Below are 14,572 nucleotides of genomic sequence, written 5' to 3'. Positions count from 1 at the left end.
AGTGGGGCGTGGGCCGGCCAACTCCCAAACTCAATATCTCTAAATGTTGTGATGATAAACCTACTCATTGGCCATTTTTCTTAGCAAACCAGACGAAAATATCCCACGAAAGCCAAACCCTGTGCAGCTGCTGATTAAAGCACCCGGACCTTTTTCATTCCAATTCAAGCAGTGGATTAGCGGGAGCTCGATAACTGAATTTATTGATCCGAGATTCAGTCTTCTCTCTCAGAAATAGTCCTTTATCCACATTGATCAGCAGTTATTTAGTCTTAATGTTGTGACTTCTGGTCTGAGACTCATCCACTCTCGAGGGTCTCTTTTTGTTGAATCTCTCTTTAGCTGTGACGGATGTAAACACAGGATGGTTTCTTAAAAATAGTATCTTGGAAAGAAGAAACAAGGCAACAGTCAGTAAAAGATAAAATCACTGTCTGGACCATCATAGAGTAAGAATATGCTATGCCTATTTTTAGGCTGTAATTATGGTTCCCCTTTAGGTGCAAATAGTGTAATTTTGAACGCCGTAGTGCTCTGATGAAACATATTATCTAATATGTGTGAGAATCAGATCATTGGTGTCTCAGATATTGCATATGACACATGGATGAGTGAGCAAATTATGTAGAGCGCCCCTTTGGGGTGTAGTCATATTTGATAATGTGAGATGAATCCCCAACTTCTGACAAATTCCAACAAGTGAACAAATGTAGCAGGGCAGGGCCCTCCTCAGCCCATTAGTGCACCCTTCAAAATGAAGAGTTCAATTTCCTGAAAATCTCATCAGTGACAATAGAGTACCGAAGACCCTCCCCTTCTGGTGGGACCTTATTTCAGATGAAATATGTATGATAGTTAACAGCAAGAGACAAATCATTTTTTGATCCCGTTTGAATTGCGCCATTTGTCAATTTAAAAGACAATTTTGCAAGTCAAGAAAATCTCAGTTTGTTGTAAAACTGTTGCAGGATAAGACTGTGAAAATATGTAGTTAGAAAGACTACACACCCAAAAGGTGCATAAGTGACGTCTCTCTCGCTGAAGCTACGATGCCCTTGTGTTTTGTACCGGGATGTACTGACACGAGCAACGGGTCTTGCTCGTCCTTTCGCTTCCCGGCTGATAAAAAGACCAGGAGTCGCTGGATAAGATAACATTATATTTGTGCATGTAACATAAGCTAAGGTTTATGTAGCTCACTGAGCGGTTTCAAACAAAACTAAAAACGATACTATGACAAACCTATGACCTCTTGACTTGCAAAATTATTTTTTAAATTGACAAACATCATTATGCGTAGGCTAATTCATGCCACAATTGGTTAGGGTTAGGAAAGGTTGTCGGGCAGCGAGTCTCGTGAGAGTTGTCGCACATTTTCACAATTTGGGGTTGCCTTCTAAACACGATCATGGGGGACAGCGGAAGGGGAGGGACTTTGCCTCTCTATAGACTATATACAGTGCTTTCATTACTGTAGGTGAATCGGTGTATGTTTGAAAAGGGCAGATCAATAACATACTTTGGTTAAGCAGTATGTAAGGGACAATGTAGAGCGAGACGGTCATTGTTGTGAAATAAATCCCGACAGGGATCGCCCTGAAGGGTTTTGTTTCACAACAATGTCCCGCTAGCTGTACATTATCCCGCTTATTACACAGTTACTTACTTAAGAAATCAATAATTTTATACAAAAACGGTCCTCCAGAGTCCGGCATCTGAACTGCGCCCATAGCAACAGTCTATAAAGATTCAACAGAGCCGTGTATTACACAAAAATAACGTTTATAAAGCTATTTGAAAAGGAAAAGATGTTGGTCTGGTGTAATGTTTACCATAGGGTGACCATATTTTCAAACCCCCAAACCGGGACACTTAATTCAATTCAATTCAATTCAATTTATTTTTAAATTTAAGTGTACCACACGTTTATGCACATGCACGTTCATGCACGTGCGTCCACGTACTAATAAGCACGCACCATAGGCGTTTTCATCAGGATGGCTAGCTTGGCGCATTTGTGGCGCATTTGAGCACGGAGTAGGATCAGAAAGAAGGTATTATTATAGGTGGATACATTAGAGGCTGTGACAATCATGACTTATCACATTCACTACTTTCTCCCCCTTTAATCACAGGACTGTCCCCGTCATGAGGCACTGACAGTTTGGGAGTCCTGTAGAGAGTTTCCCTCAGAGGAAACGTATTGCTGTCTGGGCCTACGTACATTATTTTTTCAACTTGTTTCGTCTCAGGCTATTATAATTAAAATTGTGGAGCTCAGAGGACATTTTGGCCAGGATGGAGACACCGTCTGGGTATAAGACGGAACGGCCGGTTCTGAGGGAGTTATATAAGCGGAGCGAAATGTCTGTTGATGCGTAGAAGGAACTGTGTAGAATAATTAATCAAAATGACATGTTTGATGTGCACATAAGCACGGAGGGTTCTGTGGATCGAAACTACACTTAATGTAACCAGCGGATATCTGTTGCGTCCGTGCATAATAGTGGCTTGACCGCACGCAGCATCACTCTCTATAGAGACTGCAGCAGTGCACTGTGCTGCCTCCCTATATACTTATCTCATGCGCACAAATTAATAAATGAATGGAACATGATAAACGTCTATGTAAGTATGATATTATTATTTTAATTGTAGTGAAAACCAGGACAATATGTTAGTGACTGTTGAAAACCGGGACATTTAAGTGTTTTACAGATATGTGTCGGGACTCGGGACACATTAGCTTGAAACCGGGACTGTCCCGGACAAACCGGGAGATCTGGTCACCGTAGTTTACCATGTTCACCTACATTTGCTAATTAGCACTAAACTAAAGCACAGCTGAGATTGATGGGAATGTGATTTGTTTTTTTTTGTTTTTTTATATTTAGTAGTAATAATGAAAGGAGCAGAAGCGGAAGTCAGGCGCTGTGGTATAGACGTGAAACTCCATATAGGGTTAGAGGTCGGGGGCGATGGATGGGATGCACAACACAGGGTTTTCACCCTAAGAGGCCAGGGTTTGCATACTGGGTGAAACCTACAATGTGTAGTTGTCTTTATGTTCACAAGCGTTTCACTTTTGAAACTTAGTTATTTTAAGCCACATCAATAGTTGTCGAGACATGTAAACATGTCAACTTCATGGTGGCGCTTTAGAGGAAAAGTAAAAATAATTTTCTTGAGGGTTTATCCTCATTGCGCATTCATGAAGCGGCTCGGTGAAATCATAATGTGGCAGGAGACAATCCAGCAGTGAGGGCATTTAGCAAATTCAGCATTTAGCAGCAGATGGATTCTCCCTGCAGTCCCTGAACGACTTTACTTCAAAATTATTTGGCAACAGAGCACACTGTATTAAAATTTAGGGAAGGTTTAAAGGTATCAAAGTTTGAATCTCATCCAGCGTCCGTAAAAACACAATTACTGGCATCTGTGGTGTTATCTGTGGGAGACAGATGAATGGTCAGATCACTTTTAGCCATTTTTAAGTAACTTAAATATGGTTTGAATTACAGTACGGTGAAGGTTTACAGAGGATATATCTGCCCGGAGAAAGTACTGCGATTTGACTGCTCCACAGCCTTAATGGTGGCTTGTAATTGCTCCATCACCCATACTAATGTGCACTCTGTGCCCCTTTCAAAACAAAAACATTGCATTTCCTCTTTTTTTTCTCCATTGTGGACCCGATTGTCACCGTCTGAGCACCGCAGCCAATAGAGTGAGGTCTCTCAGATCCAGGGAACAGAGAGAACAATGTCATATTCATAAGCGGAGACATCAGCTCTCCTCCTCATTACCACAGCACAGTCATGAATGGAAGCTTCTGTCCCCACAATCATGAAAGGACCTGTCATCTGTCTGTTTCTCCTAATTGACTGTTTACTACATTTCAACACAGACGGACGGACAGACACATTTTTTCCTCGTCCTCGGTTTGTCATTCAGTTTTGACGCCGCAGTGCAAATCCCTTACATAGAAATGTTCTGAGTTTCTACCCACTAAGTGATAGCATGTCTTCAGCACCTGTGACCTTGACAAAACAACCTCATACAGTATTTACTTGAAGGTCCCACTATTAAGCATGTGGACAAAAACCCTCATACGCAGCACCCAAGGTGATGTTTTTAAGGGGAGATTGGACTCTTTCAGAAACTGAAAAGACTCAGGGATGGAGAGGGAGTTTATTATTTTTTTATCTTATAACATGGACCTCCATAAGCAACTTCTTTCTGTGTAAACGGACTGAACCTGCTCCAACCTCTGACTTGGAAGGACAAATACTAAAGTGAAATCTGCCTATTCACTTGGAGCTGCAAGGACCCTCTGCATGCGCTCGGATCCATTTAAAAAAAAAAAAAGCGATTTCAAAAGAGAGCGCGAAGTTCGATCGTGGACGCACATTCACACACTTGCCGTGTTCAAGGTAGTGAAGGTTTAAAAAACACTCCATTTACAGATGAGAACTTCACACATACACAGCAGCATTCAAAAGTTCAAGGCAGAAACGGCAGAAAAACACATTCTGGAGGTGGGATGTGCATCAGCCCACATGTCTTACACCAGTGGTTAAATTCCTAACATGCATTAGCTGCCAGTTCTCTGCCAGCCCCTCCCTTTCCAACAGCGAGATTAGCTGCCACCGCATAAAGTAGTGCCATGCATTATCTAGCAATTAGAGTGAGGCTTATTAAGCAGAGTTTAATGTAAATTTAATGAGCAATAAATTCAATTTCTTTAAATAGAAGAGTTTATTATTGTTACAAATGATGTACGGCGGTGATCTCGAACGTACCGGCGATGAAATACTTCACAAGTGGGCACATATCAATGGGCCATTAAGTGCGGTATTAAATTTATTCTGAAACATGGTACTGTACTGTAAGTGCTATTTTATACAGATAGTGGGGAGAAGAAGGCCACTTCAGTTTGCTACGGAGGTAGCGCTGACGTACCGCGTGTGGCTCTGAGTAGATATTGGTAGTACAGTAGCAGGTGGTCAATCGACAGAAAAATGGCAAACATTCTCTGGTTTCAGCTTCTTCAGTTGTGAGGGTTTGCTGCTTCGCTTTATCTTATGTGACAGTAAACTGATGGAGTTCAGACAAAACAAGCAATTTGAAGGCAACGTTTTTTTTATTATTATTTTTTGACATTCTAGATGATTAATCAATTAATCAAGAAAAGAAATCGGCAGATTAATCTAAAATGAAAATAATCACTAGTTAAAGTCCTAGTCAGTGGTGGAAGTGCATTTGCTCACGTGCTATATTTAAGTACAATTTTGATGTACTTTCACTTGAATATTTCTGTTTTGTGTTACTTCATACTTCTGCTTCATGACATTTGAGAGGCAATCATTTGGTGTGTATTTGGAAAAGGGCTGCAACAATTAAACAATTAGTTGTCAACTATTAAATTAATTGCCAACTACTTTAATAAACGATAAATCGATTTGAGTAATTTTTTCAAGAACATTTTTTTTTTAATTCTCTAATTCTAGCTTCTTAAACGTGAATATGTTCTGGTCTCTTTACTCCTCTATGGAAGTAATCTGAATATTTTTGAGTTGTGGACAAAACAAGACATTTGAGGACGTCATATTGGGCTTTGGGAAACATTTGATCGACATTTTTCACCATTTTCTGACATTTTAGAGACCAAAGAACTAATCGATTAATCGAGAAAATACTCCACAGATTAATGGTCAATAAAATGAATCATTAGTTGCAGCCCTAGTATGTACATTTACTCAAGTGCTGTTATTAGTACAATTTTGAAGTACTTGCACTAGGATATTTCTGTTTTGTGTTACTTTATACTTCTACTTCATTACATTTGAGAGGCAAATATTTGGTGTGTAAAGTACCTTTTTACGTCACTATTCTGCAGTTACTTTACAGAATAACATTTTACACACAAAACGTGTTCAAATTTTTTATTGGCACAAAAGGTATAGAACAACAGTACAACTATAAAGCAACTGGCATTTTACATATTTGGAACAATGTTTTCCTAGACCCTTATTTCCTAACCCCCCATTCCTCTTTGTGAAGTGATGGAGATAGTGTGGTACGCATGGAAGATTTGGCAACACGTCACACATGGCATTACATTAAGTAATCACAAAGAAGGAAAAACAAACAAATAAAAAAAATAATAAAGATGTTTCATTTTTATGCATTTCTTTTCCCAACGCTATATAATAAAGCTAAATTTAGCCCAACTTGAACAACTGTAAATGATACTTGCACATATTGTTAATGCATCTGTAAAAATAATCCAGTAAAATATTATACTGGTGAAATGTTTCTGCATTCTTATCAAGTAACATTTTGATTGCAGGACTTGCAATGAAGTATTTTTTACACTGTTGTATTTCTACTTATACTTCAATTAAATATCTGAATAATTATGCCCTAGATTACCTTAACACTCACAGAAGTATTCATATGAATGTACTTCCGGTAGGCCCGATAATGCACCACCGACAGAGTACGAGTGATAAACACAGGGACATCCTCACTTGATAACTGAGAAAATAAAACTACCAAACCACCAGAACACACACTGTAAGCAAACACAAATCGAGGGCAGAGCAGCACACTGCGAGCAGATTTCAGCAGTATCCGTTTCAAAGCCGAACCCCACCGCCATAAGCAGCGAGAGACGGACATCTTCAATTACTCACCCTGTCACGTGCCAACTGGCAACCGAGAGCACCCCTAACAACTGTATGTTTCCCTTTGTTTCTCTGAGATCCCCGTCCTTCAGCGGCGCCCTGAGGCTTCGTGACAGCTCGTATTGATCCCCTTCACCATCACTCAGCCCTGACGAATGACTTTAAGCTGGCAATAAGTGGGATTATGCAACCTTCTGAAATTAGTCCACCTGATATGCCACGACAGGCCGAGCCCCGGGAGACGCGGGGAGAGAGAAAACACTGCTAAACAGATTGTCAAAATGCAAAGTGTCAGCATTTCATAACAGGATGCTCTTTAGCGTCAACTTTCTTTTTATGAAGCCCAGGATCAGCTGCCTTTCTTTTTAATGAATCCTCGTTGTGTCTTTAGAACAAACTGAACACCTATTGTGACAAGCAGCATCCAGTTAGCGGGACTGCTCTCCTCTCAACCAGACACAGAGACAAAGTTCAAATCCACTGATGCTGGAGTATTAACAAAGAAAAATTGGAAGCTGTCAAAAAGCAGACTGTCAGCACTTCACAAAGCAAGAGCTTGGGCCTTTTTTGGGGGGTTTGTGGCTCCCAGCAGCTGGCACAAAGAGAATCAAACAAACAAATGTCAGATCAGACCTTCTCTGGCTTCTTAGGGGGATTTTACCTGAACCAAAAAGAAACCCAAATCAGTTTCCTGCTGCTGCTGCTGCTGCTGCAACCCCCTTGGTGTGTTGAGCTCGAGGTTATTGCGCATTCATGATGCATTATTTTATTTGACTGAGAGGTTAATTAACTTAATGTGACAAGGAGACGCCGGACAATGCTGTAAATGTCATTCAACTGCTATTCAACGCGGGCCATAATAAATTCAACAACTGTGAAATGAAAGCAGTGATCTGAAAAAAAGAAATCCCACTGTAAAAAAAAAAAAAATGTCCTTTAACTAGTACACCTCAATGGTGGGACACAGACACACACACACACACACAAAGAAACACACACACACACACACACACACACACACACAAATAGGCTTTGATGAGTTCCTGCAGACCTGTTGATGTCTGATGCAGATACACCACTATATATGAAGCCACTTATGGCCAATATCAGAAACAGAAAATGACATCAATAAGAAGAAGTAGACTTCCAAGTGTGAAACCTGTCATCTGGCAACTGTTGCTTGGCATTTTTTTTTTTTTATAACAACCAGGTGGGGATTGACAACACAACATGTCCATCTACTCCACCGCTGGGAGGGATTTAAAGCTGACATTTTAACCGCTCCACATGCATGCGTCAGTATTGTCATACGTTTTCCAGGAAAAAAAAAAAAAAAAAAACACTGACGCATGCAACTCTGATGCAACCACGGTGGAATAAGCGGAGGGAAATGATAGGGACTGCAATGGTTTGCACATTTATTTTGGTTCCAATAATAAAAAAAAAAAAAAAAAAAAAAAGCCCCTAAAAGCGACATGGCAGATTTACATCTCCAGCAGCCTCAGTGACAGGAGGAAGAAGTGAAGAAGACAGCGGACACACACACAGATCCAACACACACACACACACACACACAGGCATCCGAGGAGGCTGCAGTTGCTTGGCCAGAGGACACACTGTATAGCGAGAGAGTAGAGAGCTGCAATGCGTGTTTTTCTTTTGCTCCGGAGCGCACCTGAAGCGCACACTGGAGAGATTTGGAGACGAGTTGTGGACTGTGGAAGGTTTTTATGCGGTATGATGACTAAAAAAAGAGGAAACAAGCGCGTCTCTCGTCTCGTTTCATAATAAAAAGAGAGCCACGTTTACACAGTGCATTGCCTCCAACTTGCCCTATAGCTCCAAATATACTGTACTGACTCGATTACCACTTTATCTTCGCATGCAATTGTGCAGCTCTTACTACTTTTTCCTGCAGTACAACTCGAGACTACACCCTTTCAATCAGCGACACAAATAGCCTCCAAAACAGTCAGGAGAAAGAGAAACAGCGTGGATATTCCCGGAGTCGACAGCAGCATCAGAGCTGATGGAAAGTGATGCTGCTGTGATTTAACTGGGTGCGCATCTATAGCGCGCAAACGCACCACAACTTCTTCTCCGGTACTCCTTTTCTCTCTATCCTGGCTCTTGCTGTTGCGAAGCTGGGTTACATTCTGCATCACACACAGTCACAAGACACTGACAAACTTACCTTTCGGAAGAAACGCGGCTGAAATCACGAAAACAGAGAGAGAAATAGCGAGAGATCCGCTCCCCGTGATCGCCATGTTGGACACCTGCTTGAGACTGGCGGCGCTAAATCACCTAGAGACGGCCATGGGATGGAAATGTAGACACATGAGAGGCGGAGGGAGGGCTCAAAGCAAAGGGAGCCTGCTATGATATTGGGCTGCGTTTATGTTGCAATGACACATCTACACTGTAAACAATTGCTGTTAATTTACAGCAGGATTTCAACAGAATTAACTGGTTATTGTTAAAAAAACAGTGCTTTACTGTTAATACAAAAGAAAACCTAGGTTAAATTACTAACTGAACTATAATGCATTCTTATATGACAGAAAGTAGACCTCTGGGGTCTGCTGGGATTAAGGTTAACCAGGTTTTTATTATGATTTAGCACATTGCTGTCTTTTTTAGCAAACATATCTTCCTTTTTTTGTTATTTAAGCCTCATTAAATACATTTTTAACACAACATGTTACAGTTTGATTCATTGTGTTTTTCCACAAAAAAAGTGTTAAACAGAGGCACGCAGCCTTTAAAGTGCCCTAAAACATACAATAATACACACTCCTTTAAACAAACAGCAGCTCCCACATGCTATATTGACCTGACTATACTGTATAATAAACATAAACTAAACGCAGTTCTATCTCATTTTGTGCTTCAGCTATAAAAACCAAAGCACAGCCAGATGAGTATAGGTTGGTCTCACCCACATGAACTAACAGACTATAACCATAAAAGAAAATGACTATAATATTCCTATAAAGTGTCTGTGGTTCTCGGTGGTGAGTTTATGGTTATACCTCACCGCGCTCTACTGTATTTTACACATCCCATGGTATCAATGTGACATCCCTTCAATATTCCTATTGGGAATTACAGTGTGGTCAGGGGTAATCTATATGCACTGTATCATAGTTTTGACTTTTTTTTATTTACTGTAATATTCCTACACTGTAAACAATTGCTGTTAATTTACAGCAGGATTTCAACAGTATTAACCTGTTATTGCTAAAAACAGTGCTTTACTGTTAATACAAAAGAAAACCTGTTAAATTACGCTCATAGGCCGTTTTTTAACTGAACTATAATGCATTCTTAAAAAAACATCACTTTACTGCTGATCAACTGTCTAAAGTATCATCAGTAACAGTTTCATGCAGTATTTTTTTAATTCTGGGACCTGATCTGCACATGTGAGGCTTGTACATTGTACATAATTGGAAAATCAGTGAATTAGCTCTGTTGTTGTTGTCTCACATGTTGTTCTGGTTTGCATTCTGTGCTTGTAGCCAGCTATAGACAGACATTTTTGGGAAACGTGTCAACAAGTCTATTATAGCCTTTTTCCTAACAAGTGCCTTTAATTGTATTTAGTGTGACTATTCCTGTCTGTAACCTGCTAAGTCTATTCATCTAGGCAAAAAATAATGTTTATTAAAATGAATGTAAAAAATACAACCTAAATAGTGCATTAAAACAAATCAGTAAGATAATGTAAAAGAAAGGTGGAAAAACAGCTATATAATGTATCTTTAAACAGTAAATTAACTGTAAGATACTGTGAAATTAATAAAAAAAACAGTTCAGACAGTATTTTTCATTAACAGTACAAAGCTGTAAATTTCAGCGACAGTATAATAATGTTAATTTTACAGTAACATAAAGGCAACCCTGCTGCCAGTTCTTTACTGTTATTTTACTGGGAAATTCTTAACAGTGAGGGATATTACAGTAAAAAAAAAAAGTCAAAACTATGAAACAGTGCATATAGATTACCCCTGACCACACTGTAATTCCCTATAGGAATATTGAAGGGATATCACATTGATACCATGGGATGTGTAAAATACAGTAGAGCGCGGTGAGGTATAACCATAAACTCACCACCGAGAACCACAGACACTTTATAGGAATATTATAGTCATTTTCTTTTATGGTTATAGTCTGTTAGTTCATGTGGGTGAGACCAACCTATACTCATCTGGCTGTGCTTTGGTTTTTATAGCTGAAGCACAAAATGAGATAGAACTGCGTTTAGTTTATGTTTATTATACAGTATAGTCGGGTCAATAGCATGAGGGAGCTGCTGTTTGTTTAAAGGAGTGTGTATTATTGTATGTTTTAGGGCACTTTAAAGGCTGCGTGCCTCTGTTTAACACTTTTTTTGTGGAAAAACACAATGAATCAAATTTTAACATGTTGTGTCAAAAATGTATTCAATGAGGCTTAAATAACAAAAAAGGAAGATATGTTTGCTAAAAAAGACAGCAATGTGCTCAATCATATAAAAACCTGTTTAACCTTAATCCCAGCAGACCCCAGAGGTCTACTTTCTGTCATATATCTCACAGGTGCTTTATTCTATCATTCCAATTTTTCATGACATTGTCAATTAATTTGTTCCTAATGACTTCATACCATTGTTTTCTGTTTCTGTTTTAATTAGTGCTTTTTTTTTTTTTTTATATATAATATGTATAATATTTATTGGGGTCCCTAGTCAAAAGCATCCAATCCTGCCCGCCTGTGCAGCTTTAATAGATGGAACTATTTATTGAGTTCATGTTTGCCATGGGTCCTAATTTAAAGTATCACACACTATCAGGGGCTATAGGTTCACTCAGTTAGTCAGTTCATTTGAAGGAGACAGACGCAGATAAAGTATAATGCAGATTTCCTCATGTGCTCTGTTTATTTTTGTTTTACGCAATATGCAAATTAACTGTATCTTTCCTAAAATAATAATAATAATATTTTTTTTTTCAAATGACATTAATTACATAACTAATAATGTTTTGAGAAGAAATAAGTATTATAATAATTTTCTATTATGGTTGTTTCTTACTTTTACTGCTATAATTATTATCTATATTATTGTCTGATGTTTATTTACATATTATTATTTATACGATTAATTTTCATGAATAGTGATTTGTTTGTATTAAAGGGCCAGTGTGGAACATTTCGGGGGATCTATTAGCAGAAATGGAATATAATATTCATAATGTTTTCATTAGTGTTTAATCACCTGAAACTGAGAATTGTTGTGCTTTTGTTAGAATGAGCCTTTAATCTATATAGGGAGCAGGTCCTCTTCAAGGAGTCCACCATGTTTCTACAGTAGCCCAGAATGGACAAACCAAACGCTGGCTCTAGCGAGAGCCTTTCACATTTTTACGTCACCTGAAGGCCACCATCATGCTTGTTAAACCGTGGTACCGTAAGCCGTCGTCTGACTTCCATTGCTCCTAAAGTAGTGTTATAATGGTAAGGATGGCGTTACCACGGTTTTGCACTCTGCGGCAATACTGCAGTCTTGGAAAGAGAGGAGTGGGTGACTCAGTTGGTTGCAATCTGCAACCACACCACTAGATGCCGCCAAATCCTACACACTGTACCTTTAACACTACATAAGAACTATGTATACGTCCTATGTTGTGCAGGGACACGTTTAGTTGTGGCAGTTTCCTCCAAGAAGTTATGAGAAGCGACAGAAGTGTTTTTATACTCCGCACAAAGATTGAAGTTTAAGTTTAAGGTGATATTATCAGTTTTGAAGATTTGATGGTGTTCAAGTGGACACATTCCCTCTCATTTGTGTGCAGCCAGCGAGGTATCTGTCTTTTATGTTTCGTCGTGCATATTCACATTTAAGTGTCTACAGTTTGTGTGTGATGCGAATGTAATTATTCTGTACATTGCCATGTATTTTGAACAGTTTGATGGTGGATTAGATGACGGTGTTGTCGGCTGAGGTGCAATTAAGCCGAATAAATCCATCAGTAACAGAAGAACCACGATGGTGTGTATTTTCTGGAGGGAGTGATAGTTAAAGTATTTTATTCTTGGGGTCCCCAGGGACCCTCAGTCAGTAGTCCTTGTATATTAAAGGGGACATATCATATCATCTGGAGTACCTACCAACCCACATGGGCTGGCTGGATCAGAAAACATGTGATTCAACAAGCCATTGAGATTTGGCTCCCCTTCGTATGTCACATGCAGGCTCATTAGAAGATATCACCCACAGCTATAGACCTACCTTTGCCAAGGTGCACCATATTTTTCAAACAAGTCAATCAGAGTAGACTGGGCTTTTTCGGGAGGGGGTCTTAAAGAGACGGGCGCTAAAATGGACAGTATGAGAAAAATAAAGTGTTTTTTCAATATTAAAGCATGTAAACTAGGAATGTCAAAGTTAACGTGACAACACATTAACGCAAATTTGTTTTAACGCCACTAAATTCTTTAACGCATTAACGCAACTTGCGATTTTCAGGTTGCAGCGGGCTCAGTTTTAGAACTAGCTTCAAGATACTGGCGTCATGACCTCTGACCTCAAGATATGTGAATGTAAATGGGTTCTCTGGGTACCCACGAGTCTCCCCTTTACAGACATGCCCACTTTATGATAATCACATGCAGTTTGGGGCAAGTCATAGTCAAGTCAGCACACTGACATACTGACAGCTGTTGTTGTCTGTTGGGCTTGACTTTGCCATATATTTAATGCTAAATGCAGTACCTGTGAGGGTTTCTGGACAATAAATGTCATTGTTTTGTGTTGTTAATTGATTTCCAATAATAAATATATACATACGTTTGCATAAAGCAGCATATTTGCCCACTCCCATGTTGATAAGAGTATTAAATACTTGACAAATCTCCCTTTAAGGTACATTTTGAACAGATAAAAAAAATGCGATTAATTGCGATTAACTATGGCCAATCATACGATTAATGCAATTAAATATTTTAATCGATTGACAACCCTAACTAATGTTCTAGTAGGAACCCCAAATACAAGTATGAACCTGATAATGAGCGTAATATGTCCCCTTTAAATATGTTGGTAGGAAGAGGGTTGATTAAAGGAATGATCAGTAAAGTTTGGGGAAACTCCGGTTCCCAAGACATTTTGTCCAACAGCGCCTGCCGTTCTTCGAATGGTGCATTTCATCTTGTAGCTGCTACTTACTAGTAGTTTATGCTGAAGAGGTGTCATGCTCCTCAAAATTGGGAAAAGAAAAATCACATTAGAATTTCACATTTCAAAATCAGACTGCTTGAATGGAAATGAAATACTGTAGATTATTAATAAGTGTGATCAATTCAACTCTCTCCTCCGCTCTCTCTTTCTCTCTCTCTCTCTCTCTCTCTCTCTCTCTCTCTCTCTCTCTCTCTGTGTGCGCTTTATTATATCTTGTAACGTTTCAACCCTCCCCGACTTATTCTCACCTGAAACAGTGCATTTGGAATATCTTACGGGAATCACGGGGCTACGGAGGACCGTGCATGACAACGTTGAATCTCATTTCCCTTTTTCATTGTGTCAAAACAGCACAAAGGCTGCTAATTGCACAATCTATTCTCTGAGACTGCGTGTCAGTCCTCATTCCATGGATGAGTAGATAGCATTTAGAGCTTCACTCTAATGCTGCAGCCGTCCCTATCACTACAGATTGAATTCCACACATCAAATTTATTTCAGATGTTATTATCTGTGGCAGCTTGCCAGTTCTGCCTGCCACTCACGCAATGTCTCCACAAGGTGTTTTCCCCCCACAGCTCCGGCCAGGCTGCTTCATTTTCCGACAGCATAGCATCGGTCTGCACCTGGTGGAAATGTGCTCAATCAGTTATATTTC

General features: G+C 39.4%; 1 protein-coding gene across 3 annotated transcripts in view; it reads right to left on the bottom strand.

Moving 5' to 3' along the window:
* cadm1b (cell adhesion molecule 1b) overlaps positions 1 to 9,047 on the bottom strand; it is a 162,996-nt gene extending 153,949 nt beyond the window's left edge. Inside the window, exon 1 of one of the 3 annotated variants that reach the window (XM_037776006.1) lies at positions 8,884 to 9,047. In XM_037776006.1, the coding sequence (XP_037631934.1) occupies positions 8,884 to 8,959 (76 nt within the window). In that variant the 5' untranslated portion in view covers positions 8,960 to 9,047. The remainder of the gene's footprint in view (positions 1 to 8,883) is intronic. The other 2 variants (XM_037776007.1, XM_037776004.1) reach the window with 2 other exon arrangements.
* Positions 9,048 to 14,572: the final 5,525 nt, after the last annotated feature.

The sequence above is a fragment of the Sebastes umbrosus genome, chromosome 7 (genome assembly GCF_015220745.1).
Source record: "Sebastes umbrosus isolate fSebUmb1 chromosome 7, fSebUmb1.pri, whole genome shotgun sequence".
In the NCBI taxonomy this organism is placed as follows: Eukaryota; Metazoa; Chordata; class Actinopteri; order Perciformes; family Sebastidae; genus Sebastes; species Sebastes umbrosus.
Note: the sequence above shows the minus strand (reverse complement) of the source record. Positions and strands in the feature narration are given on the sequence as shown.